The sequence below is a fragment of the Monodelphis domestica genome, chromosome 8 (genome assembly GCF_027887165.1).
Source record: "Monodelphis domestica isolate mMonDom1 chromosome 8, mMonDom1.pri, whole genome shotgun sequence".
Lineage (NCBI taxonomy): Eukaryota > Metazoa > Chordata > Mammalia > Didelphimorphia > Didelphidae > Monodelphis > Monodelphis domestica.
In genome coordinates, this window is record NC_077234.1 from 29,007,193 (window position 1) to 29,021,161 (window position 13,969).

The window sequence follows — 13,969 nt, forward strand, 5'->3', positions numbered from 1 at the left end:
CTATAGGTGTTAACAAAAGGAGGTGAAATTATGAAATAGGACACTATTAATAAGTATTTAACTTTTATCCCTTTAAGCTAATAAAAAGTTTGCAAATAAATAGGAAATTTTAAGCTAATACAATGGCTTTTTACTTTCCTAAAAATAAATGTTCGCACCTGTACTATTCAATCTTTAGAATGCTGCATCTATTAATATTTTCTTTACATGCTGTCCTTTTTTAAATTTTAAGACTTTTGTTGCTGCTACTGCTTAGCCAGATGTGGAAATTATAAATCATTTTCTTTTATAGAGGAATTATGCCCAGAAAACTCAAATACACTCTAACATAATAATATGGAAGCATTCAATCTCAAATTCTTTGGCAGATCCAAAAAATGCCTTGACTCCAAAAAGTTTTTTATAGTTATAATGAACATTAATCACAATTTTTGTCATCAATTCAAGCATTCTTCAACATGGACAATATTTACAACATAGAAAATATTTGAGTTATGAACTGAACTTAAAAAAAAACCTTACCTTCCATATTAGAATCAATACTAAGTGTTGGTTCCAAAACAGAAGAGTGGTAAGGGCTAGGCAATGGGGATCAAGTGGCTTTCCCACTGTGTCACAGAGCTAGGAAGTGTCTGAGGTCAGATATGAACCCAGGACTGCCTGTCCCTAGACCTGGTTCTCTATCCACTGAGCCATTTAGCTGCCCCCCCCCTGAATTTTCATTTAGTTATTATTACCTGAGGTTTCTATACATTGTGTATATGAATAATAGATACAAACACACATGGCCCCCAAAAAATAACACAACATGTCATGGTATACACAAAAGCCAGATTATTGTATTACCATAGATCATGATGGCTAAATTTCAACACCATGATTGATCAAGATACAAGACTGGAGAAAAGGATTCAGGGAATCTCTTTCAGGACCTGGGAGAAATGTGAAGGTTAAACCTGACTCCCTTCTATGAAATGCCAGACAAGGGAAAATTAGATACCCTTTGATTTATGTCAATTAATATTAGCTGCTGCAAACTGAGAGGAACATCTGATTTAAACTTCAGAAGTATTTAGTGTAGAAAATAAAAATATAAATGGAATTACAATAAAATCGCTCATTTTTATTCCTTTCTACTCTATCATTTCCTCTCTAGAATGATTCAGAAAACTGTATTATATTCAAACATTTCCTACTCAAAATATATCTATGATTTTTTAAAAAAATCCTTACCTGCATCTTAGAATTAATTCTAAGTATCAATTCCAAGGCAGGAGAACAGTAAGGATTAGTCAATTAAGGTTAAATGACTTGCCCAGGGTCAAAAAATTACAATGTGTCTGAGGCCAGATTGGAACCCAGGACTTCCCATCTCTAGGCCTGGCTCTCCATCCACTGAGCTACCCAGTATGGCCCCAGATCTAAGATCTTATTGATGAGACAACAGAAAAAAATCTATTTCATAACAAACTATGAGTAAAAATAGCCCACAAACTTTCCCACCATCTACTCCATTAGAATTTCTCTCTTCTTTACAAATCTTCCTGTCCCTAATATTTTTCTGTTTATTTATTATTCCTCATTCAGAAATGAGAGGTGAGTAATTGCGTAGTGTGGCAGCTCATCCTGGAGCTGGGAGGATCAGAGACTAAAACTCTGCCTCCAATTCATTAAGTACATAAATATGAGAAAGTCTTTTAGCTGCCCTGGTTCTAATTCGTCTCTTCAGCTGGAATTAAAATGCCTATGGTGCACACCTCAAAATGTTTTAGAGAATCTAATTAAATCCCGTAGATGGCATTTTTGCAAATTGCAAAGCAATGTAAATGTCTGCTGTTATTTTAAGTGGCGGCTGGTGAATATGTGACAATAACACATTTTTCAGGAAAAAAAAAAAAGGATCCAGTGGATTGCAGATTACCGGCTGTGGCTATTCCAAATTCTGGGGCTCCTAAAACCTAAAGTTAGTTCCTCTGTAAAGGCCTGGGCAATCCGGAGCTTCAATCACTCAGCAGAGTGGTAACTGGACAGGCAGAACGATGACATGGAGTCTTGTTGTATATGCACACATATAGACACACCTGTCTCTGTGAATGCAGGTATTAATCACGTGCCGATATACACAGACGTATGTGCGACTCTATTATCAGGCATGTATCCTATATGTGTGTTGCTTACATCATAGCATCACAGATAAAAGCTGCAATACCTTAGAAGCCATCTACTGAACATAATTAAATGACTTGCCCAAGGTGTACAAATACATGTGTGGGCATATATGTAATATGTGTTTATACGTGTTCAATGAACCACAGATAGATAGACATAGACGTATGAATAAATAGATGAATAGAGATGGATGGATGGATGGATGGATGGATGGATGGATGGATTAGATAAAAATAGACAGACAGGCATACAGCTAGATAAGATAGACAGACAGACATAGATAGATGGAGGGATGGAGGGATAGAGAGATACATGGCAGATAGACAGGCATACAGAGAGAGAGAGAGACAGAGAGAAAAAGATAGATGGATATATAGAGACGTATACATATGCAATGGTAGAAGGGGTTTTTACATCAGTTTTCTCATTTGTAGCACTGCAAGATCAATTTGAGGCCCTTCCAGATCTCTTCCACTGGATGAAGCATTATGCCTAGAGTCCAGAAGACCTGAAGTCCAATCCAGCCTCAGACACATAATAGCTGCGTGGCCCCGAGGAAGTCACTTAATCCCTGTTTGCTTTAGTCTGCTGGAGAAGGAAATGGCACCCCCCCAGTATCTTTGCCAAGAAACCCCGGGCAATAGGGGCTACAGGGTCCTGAAGAGTTGGACATGGCTGAATAACTCAACAAGGTCCCTTCCAGAGGCGGAGCCAATATGAAGGAGGGACATCAGTCTGTCAATGGAATCAAATCTCAAAAATACAGAGACTTCCTCAACCAGTGCAGGTAGCGAGTCACCCACAAGTCCTCATCCTAAGAGAGGAATCCGTGTCTACTCATGAATCCTCCACGGAGGCCCTAATCCCTGTGCTTGCTTCAGCTCTTCCTGCGGGTACCAGGATCCTTTGCTCTCACTCCAGAGCCTGCCTTTACTCACGCCCCCTTCCAGCGCCACTCCCCAAACTGCCACTCACCTTGGGGGGTTCAGGGATGCCCAGGATTGATCCATTCTACCCCGGTAGCTACAGGTGATCCTGAGGGGCCAGACTTTGGGGACTGCTGCTTACACGCTTACTGCAGGACTTAATTAGTGACTAGGAGAGTCTAACCAGAGCAGTAATTACAAAGACATGACCTCCAACAGCCAGGCACACACTTGTATAAAAACACACAGGCGGGTCCCAGGGGACAGTAGGAACAAACAGCTCAGCAATGGAACACTCCCTACGTGGAGAGCAGTTACAGCCATAGGGGAACACCAGCCGGTTCTCCAGGTGCCATGAACTCTCAACAAACCTTCAACAAAGGAACTGGGCATCCAAGATAAAGGTCCAGAAGGCCAGGAAAGAGGCCCGAGGAAGCACTGGCCTTAGGAATTTACAGTAGAATGCTGATCCCTGGAGCTTGCTCAGCCCTTTTCTCAGAACATCGCCCTCCACACTCCCACAGCTGACCACAGACTTGGCTTCTGGGGGCCACTCAGAATCGTCTATGTAGCTGCAATCCCTGCTGTACAAACCACCCAAGAGTCTGCTGTGTAAAAATGGAGATTTGAACCCCAGACTTCAATCCCCAGAAGTTCTTGGCACTTCCCAGAATGCCCTATAATATCGCCTGAGATCCCCACCTAGGCCGAGAACAAAATTTGTATTTAAGCTGACTGTACCACCTATTGGGGCTCTCTTCTTCCACTTCTAAGCACATGCAGGCAAGATGTAAGTGGCTGTGAATGGGCTCTGTGCCCTAGGTACATGCTTTCTTATTTTGTATTTTCTTTATCCTTGATTTCTAATAATCTTTAATAAACTTCTAAAAATATAATACTTTTAGTAGGGAAACTAATTTAACTGTTACAGCTGCAACAAGCAGTGGATCTCAACTGTGCCCCATACATGGGAAGATGGCTACATTCTGCCCAGTGTAGCCCCTGGAGTAGTGAATCCAACAGCAATATCATGACTCGGCACACACACACACACACACACAGAGCCAGGAATCTCTTGAATATGATGATTTTTCCCCAGAATGGCTGTACCAATTTATAGTTCCCCCAATAGCTATTAATGTTTTCCCCAAATTCCTTCCCCTTCTAATACTCAACTATGAAAGGTCTGAATTGATGAATCTTCAGTGTAGAGACCACTAAGTGCCTCAGTTTCACTAGGGTTAGGTTATACTGCTTCTAGGATTTATCCAATCGCAGACACTCATTGGCTATGTGGCCCTGGGCATATCCCTTAACTTCTATTTACCTTAATCCTCTGAAGAGGAAAATGACAAACTACTCCAGCATCTTTAGCAAGAAAACTCTATACAGACACGATTGAAAAACAGTGTCACTCCTATTTCAGGCTGCATGTTAATGTAAAGAACCTTAAAGAGAAGAAATACTTGTGGGGAGGAGAATCCTCGATGGCTTAAAACTACTTTTAGCTACTAGGAGCAGCTCGGTGGCCCAGGAGATAAGAGTACTGGTATTGAAATTAGGAAAACTCTTCTTCTTGAGTTCAAGTCTAGCCTCTGACACTTCCTAGCTATGTAACCCCAGGCAAGTCACTTACCCCTGTTTGTCTAAGTTTCCTCATCTGTAAAATGAGCTGGAGAAGAAAATGGCAAACCACTCCAGTATCCTTTGCCAAGAAAATCACAAAAGTGGTCATGAAGAGTCAGATCTGCCTGAACAAACTGAACAAGAACAGGGAAGTCTCAGAGGAAAACAATTAATCTGTATCAACAGATTTAAATAGAACTTGGAAACACCAGAAAATCTTGGAAGTGTAGGGTCTTAGCACAGTTTATTTCCTCAATACTTATTCCTGAGCTTCCTTCCATCCTAGGCTCATTCAAAATTCAGCCTCATGCTGCTGGAACGGATGAAGGTATTAGGTACCTCCTACATCTTCGTTGAATTGTAGGGCATGATAGTAATAGCCCATACTTGTATATTATATGAAGAGTTCTCTTAGAACAATTTGGAGACATCGCTATGAGAAGTATTATTATCCCCATTTTACAGATGATGAAACTAAACCTTGAAGAGCTGAAATAATTTGTTCACTGTTAAATCAGTAGTCAGTATCAAGAGAGGGACTTGAAAGTGGGTCTTCTAACTATATGCTTAATGATCCCTACACTATAACACACAGCTTAGAGGTCTCCCTAAATCTCTATTTCTTCCTAAAGTAATTTTTATACTCAGAATGAAAAAACATTACTTTGAGTCATAAAAACCCTCATAGTGGATTTCTCTCATCTCTATCCGAGATTCTTGGCTAAGTATTCTTGTCTATATCCAACGCTCTCCTTCAGTTATTTTAGTGCCCAAATACTATTCTTCTTTCCTCCTCATTTTCTCAAATATAGATGAATTAGGTATGACGCATTCATATGTATGTCTTGAAATACTTAGATAGAAAGTGAAGGATGAGAAAAATGGAATTATGAATACATAGCATCTGAGTCACATTAGAAACTAAAATTTAAAAGATATATTAAAACACTTAAATTCTGACATTCACAAACTTCCATAATTATTTCAATTACAATTAATGGAACATATTCACTTACTTGGCTTTTAATTTTACAGAGTTTCCAGATTTTCCCCATGGAAGAACTATAAAATCATTGGTGTTCATGATATATGATGAAATAGTATCTTCTCCAAAGTATTCAGATTCCTGAAATCTCTTATGGCATATGACCTGGTCATCAAATAGAATAATTATGTTTAGCCAATAAAAAGAATAAAATGTAAATCAAAACGTCATATACACAATGAAAAATGTTAAAAAAAATTCATTATGATGTGCTCCAACCAAAATTTTCCTATGCAACATAGAAGATGCTGTATTTATCTGAATAAAGTCACTCTCAAGTAAATGGCATACCTTTAATATTCAATCATTTTAAAAGGAAAAATCATTAGGTACACATTAAAAACTCAAGATTCTTATTTAATACAAACCACAAGGTAGGGGGACTGGGAGGAGAGGAGTTTGGCCAATATTTATAAGAATTGTGGTATATAATTCACAACAATGCCAATACAGCTGGACTAAAATTATGATTTAGGATTGCAAAGTGATCCCCTTCACAACAATAATGGTAAGTAATTTAAGTACCATTTACCATAGCTATTTAAATCACTTTTATGGATAGGAAAACTAAAGCAGAAAGGCAGAAGATTTGTCTAAATGCCTGAAAATAAAGTCAGGGCTAAAGCCTGTGTCTCCAAACCCAGCAGTCAGTATCCTTTCTAGTGTGCCCAGTCCCACCTATATAGGACTTCAAAAATCTGTCATTTTTTCAATTTCAATTCTCTTTCCATTGATAGAAACTGCAATCCCTCTTCACTTTTATGGACTTCATAATCCACTATGAAATCATCCTCTTGATCCTCAATCAACAAGTATTCATTTGGGGGCAGCTGGGTATCTCAGTGAATTGAGAGCCAGGCCTAAAGACAGGAGGTCCTAGGTTCAAATCTGGCCTCAGACACTATCTAGCTATGTGACCCTCACTTAACCCCCATTGCCTAGCCCTTACCACTCTTACCACCACTGCCAATACACAGTGTTGATTCCAAGGCAGAAGGTAAGGGCTTAAAAAGAATAAGCATTTATTAAATATCTACTGTGTGCCAGGCATGAATATAAGTGGTGAGATAAAAAGACAAAATAGGAAAAAATCCATATTTTAAAGAATTTATTCTCTATTAGGAAAGAAACTTGTTAAAATGGTCATTTATATGGGAGAAATAATGTGTAATAATTAAAATAAAGAAAAATTAGTGGGCACTAGTAGGTGAAACTGGGAGAGTAGCATGGAAAAGGTGGTGCTTGAATAGTGTTCTTGAATAAAGAGTAATCCAATAAGGTGGAGGTAATAAAGAAGTGCATTCCAGGCATGGTGGACAGCCAGGATGATGCTCAGACCATGGGAGATTAAATTACATTAATCATTTGTCATGAGTATATGAAGCACATATCTATATCTATCTATCCATCTCTCTATCTCTCTCTGTATCTATCTATCTATCCATCTATCTATCTATCTATCTATCTATCTATCTATCTATCCATTCATCCATCCATTTATATCTACGTATACATCTATCTATCTATCTTTCTATCTATCCATCCAGCCTTCTATCCAACTATCTTATTTATCTATTTATGTATATATATATATATATATATACATATATGTATATAAAAGACACTGTGAGAAGTGCTAGGAAGAGAACACATACTGCGGATAGGTCACTGAGCCTCCAGGAGCTACTATTTCTAACAGGTTCTTTGGCAAAAATTATGATAGTGTTATCACTGCATTAGCATAAAAGAAGACTCCACAAGACTGTGCTGAAATAACTTGTTCCCTTTCACACAGAAACATAAGCAAATAATGTACACTGTGAAAAACTGGTTGAATTTAGCTTTCTTTTTAAAAAGTACATTCCCAAATACTATTCCATCTTAATAATTATTGTTTTAAGTGCAAATTAGTCAAATCATTTTGTGCATTTCACATCATTCAATGTAATAAGTGAAGTTCCTGTCTCTGAAATGGTTCATCAAACAACAGCATGAAAGCTTTTTTTTTTTCTGGTATTATGAAGACAGGAAGATTATATATTGGAGTCACGCTCAGTTAAAGCTAACAGAGAAATAGTCGCCCTTTTGGGGTACCAAGACAGTAAGCTATATGGCTCTGGTAAAGTACCAATTTCTGATCCAAAAATTTCCCAAGGATAAAACACAAATTTATGATTCAGCCTCAAAAAAATAAGTCATGTGATGTCCAGTGATGATGATGATGATGATGATGATGATGGGATCCTGAAAGTCTTTGAGTATGTTATTACGTTTTCAGGCACTATATTGATTAGATTATAAGACACTGAAATATGACCTATTATCTACTGACTTGAAGGTCCCACAATACATGTTCACAGTCTAAGTTAATGAACTATAAGGATTCAATAGAATGAGGCCAGGAAAAATAGGAAGGCCTGAAAAGCTGGGCAACTCCATCAGCACACACACTGTCACAATGAGTCACTCTGCCTTACAGGCAAACTTAATATCTGCCCCTAATATCTATAATCTTATTGGAACCCCTTAGGAGAAAAGGAGTTTAAGAAAAGTACTTTATTAAAGTACATTAAAGTTTATAAATGGAACATTTAAGGAGAAAATGGTTCAATTCAAAACCTTAGTACTTTAAAAACTGTGGACCCTTTGAGAATCCATTAAACATAAGAGTTTCTCTACCAGGTACTTAAGTGAGTTAACATTGGCAGCTATTTGGTATTCTCACTAATTTTGAGCACAGCAAAGTGAAGAGGTTTTTTGGATATTAAATTAAACCCAATTTAAAAGTTTTACATTTTAATCCTATGGAATTTCACTTTAATATTTCCTCAATATTGGCTTTATATTGTATAAAAGTTTTAGAGCTGGAAGGAACGTCAGAGATCATCTAATCCAGTGGTGTTGAACTCATATAGAAACAGGAGCCACAATTGTGTCCATAAGGAGCTTCCCAGGCTTTATACTGATTTTGTTTTAAAATGTATTAATATCTCTGTTTTATTGTATTTTTATTTATTTTGTTAAATATTCTTCAATTACATTTCATTCTGGGTTGGGCTGCACTCACAAGTAGGCTACATGCAGGCCAGTCATGTATTTGGCATTTCTGCTCTTTGCCCTCCATCCCTTAAACTGTCAAGCTCCATTTTGCATCTATCCCACTAGAATATAAGCATAGAGGGCTGCCCTGGGAGCCTGAAAGACTTGAGTTTAATCTCTTCCCCTGTCACATGTCAGTTTGTGACTCAAGACAAGTCAGTGCACTAGGCAACTAGGACTAGAGATGATGTTGGGTGTTTCTTCATCCAACCATTCCCTTCCCCAGAGAAGTCACAGGTTAGTTTTTACCCTAACTTATGTAAACTAGGCAAAACCATAGAAAAAGGAGGCTATCTTGCCAATAATGATCCTTTTCCCAATACAAATATCAGTTACAAAATATGGTTCTAAATAGTCACTTTTATCTAGAAAAAAAAAACTCTCTTTCCTCCTCTGTGGAGGAAGTGGCAAGATTTCTAAGAGTCCCTTCCCATCTCCTGATTCTGTGTCCACATAATCCCATAAATTGTATCTTGTGTCTTTACAAAGATTACCTATATCCTTTAAGTAGACTGTTGATAGAAGTATTCTTTCTTCTAGCACACTTTTAAATCTGTAACAAATAAGAAAATTTGGAGGAGAACCTATTATGTTTTGAAAGTCATATTTGCTAAGATTTACAACAATGTTTTTAATAACTTAACCAGTTTTTCAATTTCAAATATCAAGCCAATTATATAGTCATTAAATGGCTTCCCATCCCTACAGAATCAAGTTCAATGTCCATACTCCTAGGACTGGCACCCAGGCTTCTCCCTCTACCATCCCCCCTGACCCTACCTCCTAAGCTTATCTCCCTAGAGCTTTCCATATGCTTCAATTAAAATCACCTACTTAATATTTCCTGAATATGTACTCCTCAGAGCTTTTGTTCCTGCATTTCAGAAATACTCTTTTCTCCTTCCTTTTCTGCTTAATTAAATAATATTCTGCTTCTTTAATTTATGGAACAGAAGCTCAAGTCTCCATTCTGCCATGAAACTACTCTGCTAAAGAGTCATGATTTCTCCTGACTCAAAACTCCTCCACCCTTCTGAACATATCTATTCATTTGAGTGCTATATGTCACCTTGCCTTGGACTATGTCCAATCCTCCCAATTGCACTACAATCTCCTGTAGGTAAGGAATTCATAATTCTTTGCCCTCCCATCCTTATACATAAATACTCAATGCATTTGTCTCTTGTTGATAAAATGTCCTTGAGGATCTAAGAAAAATATAAAAAGCTTATAACAAATCCTTTCTATTCCAAGACTTCTAATATAGACTTTACATGTTCCTTTCCCCAGCACAAAGTGAGATAAAGTTGTTGTGAGAATCAAAAAGCCTGTATGGAGGAGTGGAAAATGGGAATGATGGGTTATTGTTTTATTTCCAACACTTCCCAGATCTGCAATTTCAAGGGAATGGGTCTTTCCTCTATTACTCAGAGCCCAATCACTCTATGCCTTACTAAATGGTCTTGATGAGTAGCCCAAAAACTCATCACCTTAAGGCTAATCTGGTCATGACTCCCTTATCAAATTGCTCAAATCATGAAAACTTTGCAATTTGGTAGGACCTGCTATATTCCAAAATTAAAGCCTTTGAGAACCTATAGTCACCTCTGTACCATGATGTGACATCCAAAAGGGACTTTAATAAAAAGTATTTTGTTTTTTAATTAGAAATGATACTTTGTGAAACTCACACAATTCAACTCAACCTTTACTAAGTATTTATTAAGAAATTCTGTCTAATATAGCAGATAGAGGGCCTGCCTTGAAATCAGGAAGACTTGGGCCCAAGTCAGGTCTATGACACATTGACCTGGACATGATCTTGGGCAAAATAAGGCAACCTCTCAATGCCTCTAAGACTGAACTGCATGGGTGAAGAAACTGTCCTTGTTTCTATAGGGTTTACTCAGCCCAAAGATAGATGGATGGATAGATAAAAATAGATGATCGACAGACAAAAGCTAATGTTTCAGAAATCTCATGTTTTCTAAGTTTTACAGTAAAAATATTTCAATCACTAAAAACTTTTTTTTTGCATTTCAATTATCAGGTCATCCATGCTGGTCCTTGAATAGCTCTGCACTTACTGCAGAATGATGTTTGATATATAAAGTATTACAACTGACACTTAAGGACTTTCACTCATGGGAGAAAGAGTGAGAGACACAGAAAGAGGGGGGGGTTGGGAGAGGGAGGGAGAGAGAGGGAGAGAAGGGAAGAGAAAGAGGGAGGGAGAAAGGGGGGAAAGGGAAAGAGAGGGAGAGAGGGGGAGAGAGAGAAAGAGGGAGGGAGAGGGGGGGAGAGGGAGGAGAGAGAGAGAGAGGGAGAAGGAGAGAGAGAGAGAGAGAGAGAGAGAGAGAGAGAGAGAGAGAGAGAGAGAGAGAGAGAGAGAGAGTGGTGTATGCATATATTGGGTCCAGTCCATGACATTTAATAATGTATCATGGTACTGCTATGTGCTAGAAATTGAAAAGGAAATGAACTTGTGATTTTTATGGTACAGGAACTCCAATGCAGGTCAATCCCTTCTTTGCCATCTCTAGTCTTAGAAAATTGCCTAAAGATGGGTCTCTGACTTAGGGGATTTCAGCTCCTTGCTACGGGTTCACCCTAGAACCTGCCTCAAAACTTGGGGTCTTCTCACTCTGAAATATCCATCCACCAGATCAGCCCTCTTTTCCTATTGGTTCTTTTGCTCCTCTTGGAGTTTTCATTTTGCAGAAGTACCTAAAGCTGGCCAGCCTTAGTTTTCTTTCCAGCAGTGTTTGTGTGTTGTCTTCCTTTATTAGACTGTAAGCTCCTTGAGGGCAAGAACTGTTTCTTTTAGCTTGTATTTGAATCTCTAGTTCTTAGCACAGTGCCTGGCTGGTAAGTACTTAACCAATGTTTGTAACCTACGTTGGATAGGAATGGACCTGAGATTTTAGTTGTATAGCCTCCATTTAGGGAAAGGACCTCCTGCAGATGGAGGTCAGTGCCTTATCTGAAACCTACATTCTCAAAGCGATTCCCAGAGAATAAAGGGGATTTAATAACCTCTTCCAAGGGAAGGAAATGGCCAGGAAATGTCAGGGGTGAGACTTGAACCTAGGTCTTTTTTGGCCAAAGCCAGCTCTCTACTTTACAAATCCTATGGCCTGTTTTATGCTACTAAGGCAAGAAGGGAAATGGTCTCTGCCCTCAAGGAGTTTACATGTTAATCAGGACATCCACAGTGAGTTCCATGAAGTGGGAAGATCAGACCTTAGGAGATAAATCCCTCCTAAGAGAACTGAGTCAAATGTGCTTTCTGACACTTTTTCTCAGATATGTCATTTCATCTCTTTGCATCTCAGTTTCCTCAAGTGTAAAATGAGGGGATTGAACAAAAGAACTAGCCTCATGATCCTGTGTGACCCACACACCCATTTCCAGATCTATAAAAGGACAGGACTGGACAAAATGACCTGTGATACCTCATATCCTTCTATAATCCAACTAGGTCTATGAACTGGGACAAGCATCTTCAAAGACACTTTGCCTCATCTGTAAAAGGAAAAGACTGGACTAAGGAAGGTCTCTGGTGGCATAGTTTAGAGTACAGTTATCTCCGTCTCACTCCTGACATATTCTGGCCATGTTTCCCCCTTGGTGGGGGTCATTCAATCCCCACCATTCTCAGAGCATTTATGTTTCAGAGACAGAATTGACCTTCATCTGCAGGAGGCATTTCCTTTACCTAAATGGTAAAGCCACATGTAAAATGAGACTTGGATTAGCTGATCTCTAACCTCTGATTCTTCTAAGAGTCAATTTGCTGGGGCAAGTCCTATCACACACAAACAGGCACCCCAGGTGGCTGCTTCCTCCTCTATAAAAGGAAGGAGGTAGCCTGTAAATCTTCCACTGTATTAACTGTAGGAGGTACGACTAGATGACCCCCTCATCAATGATCCGTCCATTATCCTCTAGTAGTCCTGTGACCAGGGATTGGCTTTGATGGGGTCTGATCTATGAGCATGCTGGAAGCAGAGCTGATTGAGAGTTGGCTTAAGATACTTAATAGCTGAATGACCCTGAGCAAGTCAGTATTGGCCTCAATTTCCTCAATTATAAAATGGGGATATTTAAGGCATCTGTTTTTCAGGGTTGTTTCACGAATCCAATGAGACATTTGTAAAAGCGCTAGGCAGAGTGACTGGCATACAATTGGCGCTATTTATATGTTTATTCCTTTCCCTATCATCCTACTGGGTGAGCAGATGGGGGAAATTCTTTCGCTTCTTCCTTTCCCTCAGTTTCCCCATCTGTAAAAAAAGGGGACGGGGGATGGATACCTGGGCAGGTGGTCAGTCCCTCCCCGCTCCAGCCCTGAGTGCCAGGGCATTAAATGGCGAGTGAGGACAAGTGTGGGGGAGGGGCGGAAGGGGCTGTGTCCTTCGCCCAGGCGAGCAGGTTAACAGTCTCCACCCCACCCCCACCCCAGCTTCACTGCCCCTTGGCTCTCCCTCAGCCCCTGCCCCACACACCGTTACTGTCCCTGGCCCGCTAGCTGCCCCCCACCCCCCGCTTCCACGGCCGCCTTGGAGCTTGGATCGCCTGCCCCGAGCCCCGCGGGCCGTTTCCGAACCCCGCCTGGACCCGACACCCACCTGCTTGCCACTGCACCTCCATCGCCAGCACCGCCTGCTAGGGCGGGCCGCCCCGCCCCGCCCCGCCCCGCCCCGCGCCGTGAGGCGCCTCCGCCTTTGTCTCCCTGGTTACCTGGAGACGCGCCGTGGCCATGGCAACCCCTCCCCGCCAGATTGTACCATTAGCCAGCCGGGCTATGGGGAGAGGACAACGGCGCATTCCAACCAGCCCAGGTCTGAGGGGAGGAAGGTACTCAGTCCCCAGCCACCCCAGCATCCAGGGCAGGTGAAAGAGAACTTAACTCTTTCCACAGTCATGATTTCTGTGTTTCTCTCTCCAGCGTCTAGCACATCCTATGTGGCTCAATAAATAACAATCGCTACCTTTAATACAAAAATGTAAGGTTGAAAAAGAACGCTGGGGTAGTTTGACAGGTGAGGAAACTGAGGCTGAGGGAGGGTCCATTCATCAATCACACAGCTGAGCTAAATTT

At 40.1% G+C, this 13,969-nt stretch overlaps 1 protein-coding gene across 5 annotated transcripts in view; it reads right to left on the reverse strand.

Moving 5' to 3' along the window:
• The window catches only part of ZBBX (zinc finger B-box domain containing), a 159,440-nt gene that overhangs the window by 137,546 nt on the left and 7,925 nt on the right, over positions 1-13,969 (reverse strand). For 2 of the 5 annotated variants that reach the window (XM_056807797.1, XM_056807799.1), the window contains 2 exons: positions 9,360-9,418; positions 5,738-5,871 (listed from right to left, as the gene is read on the reverse strand). In XM_056807797.1, coding sequence (XP_056663775.1) covers positions 5,738-5,805 — 68 coding nt within the window. In that variant the 5' untranslated portion in view covers positions 5,806-5,871; positions 9,360-9,418. Of the gene's footprint in view, positions 1-5,737; positions 5,872-9,359; positions 9,419-13,181; positions 13,200-13,496; positions 13,659-13,969 lie in introns of those variants that run through there. The other 3 variants (XM_007502259.3, XM_007502260.3, XM_056807798.1) reach the window with 3 other exon arrangements.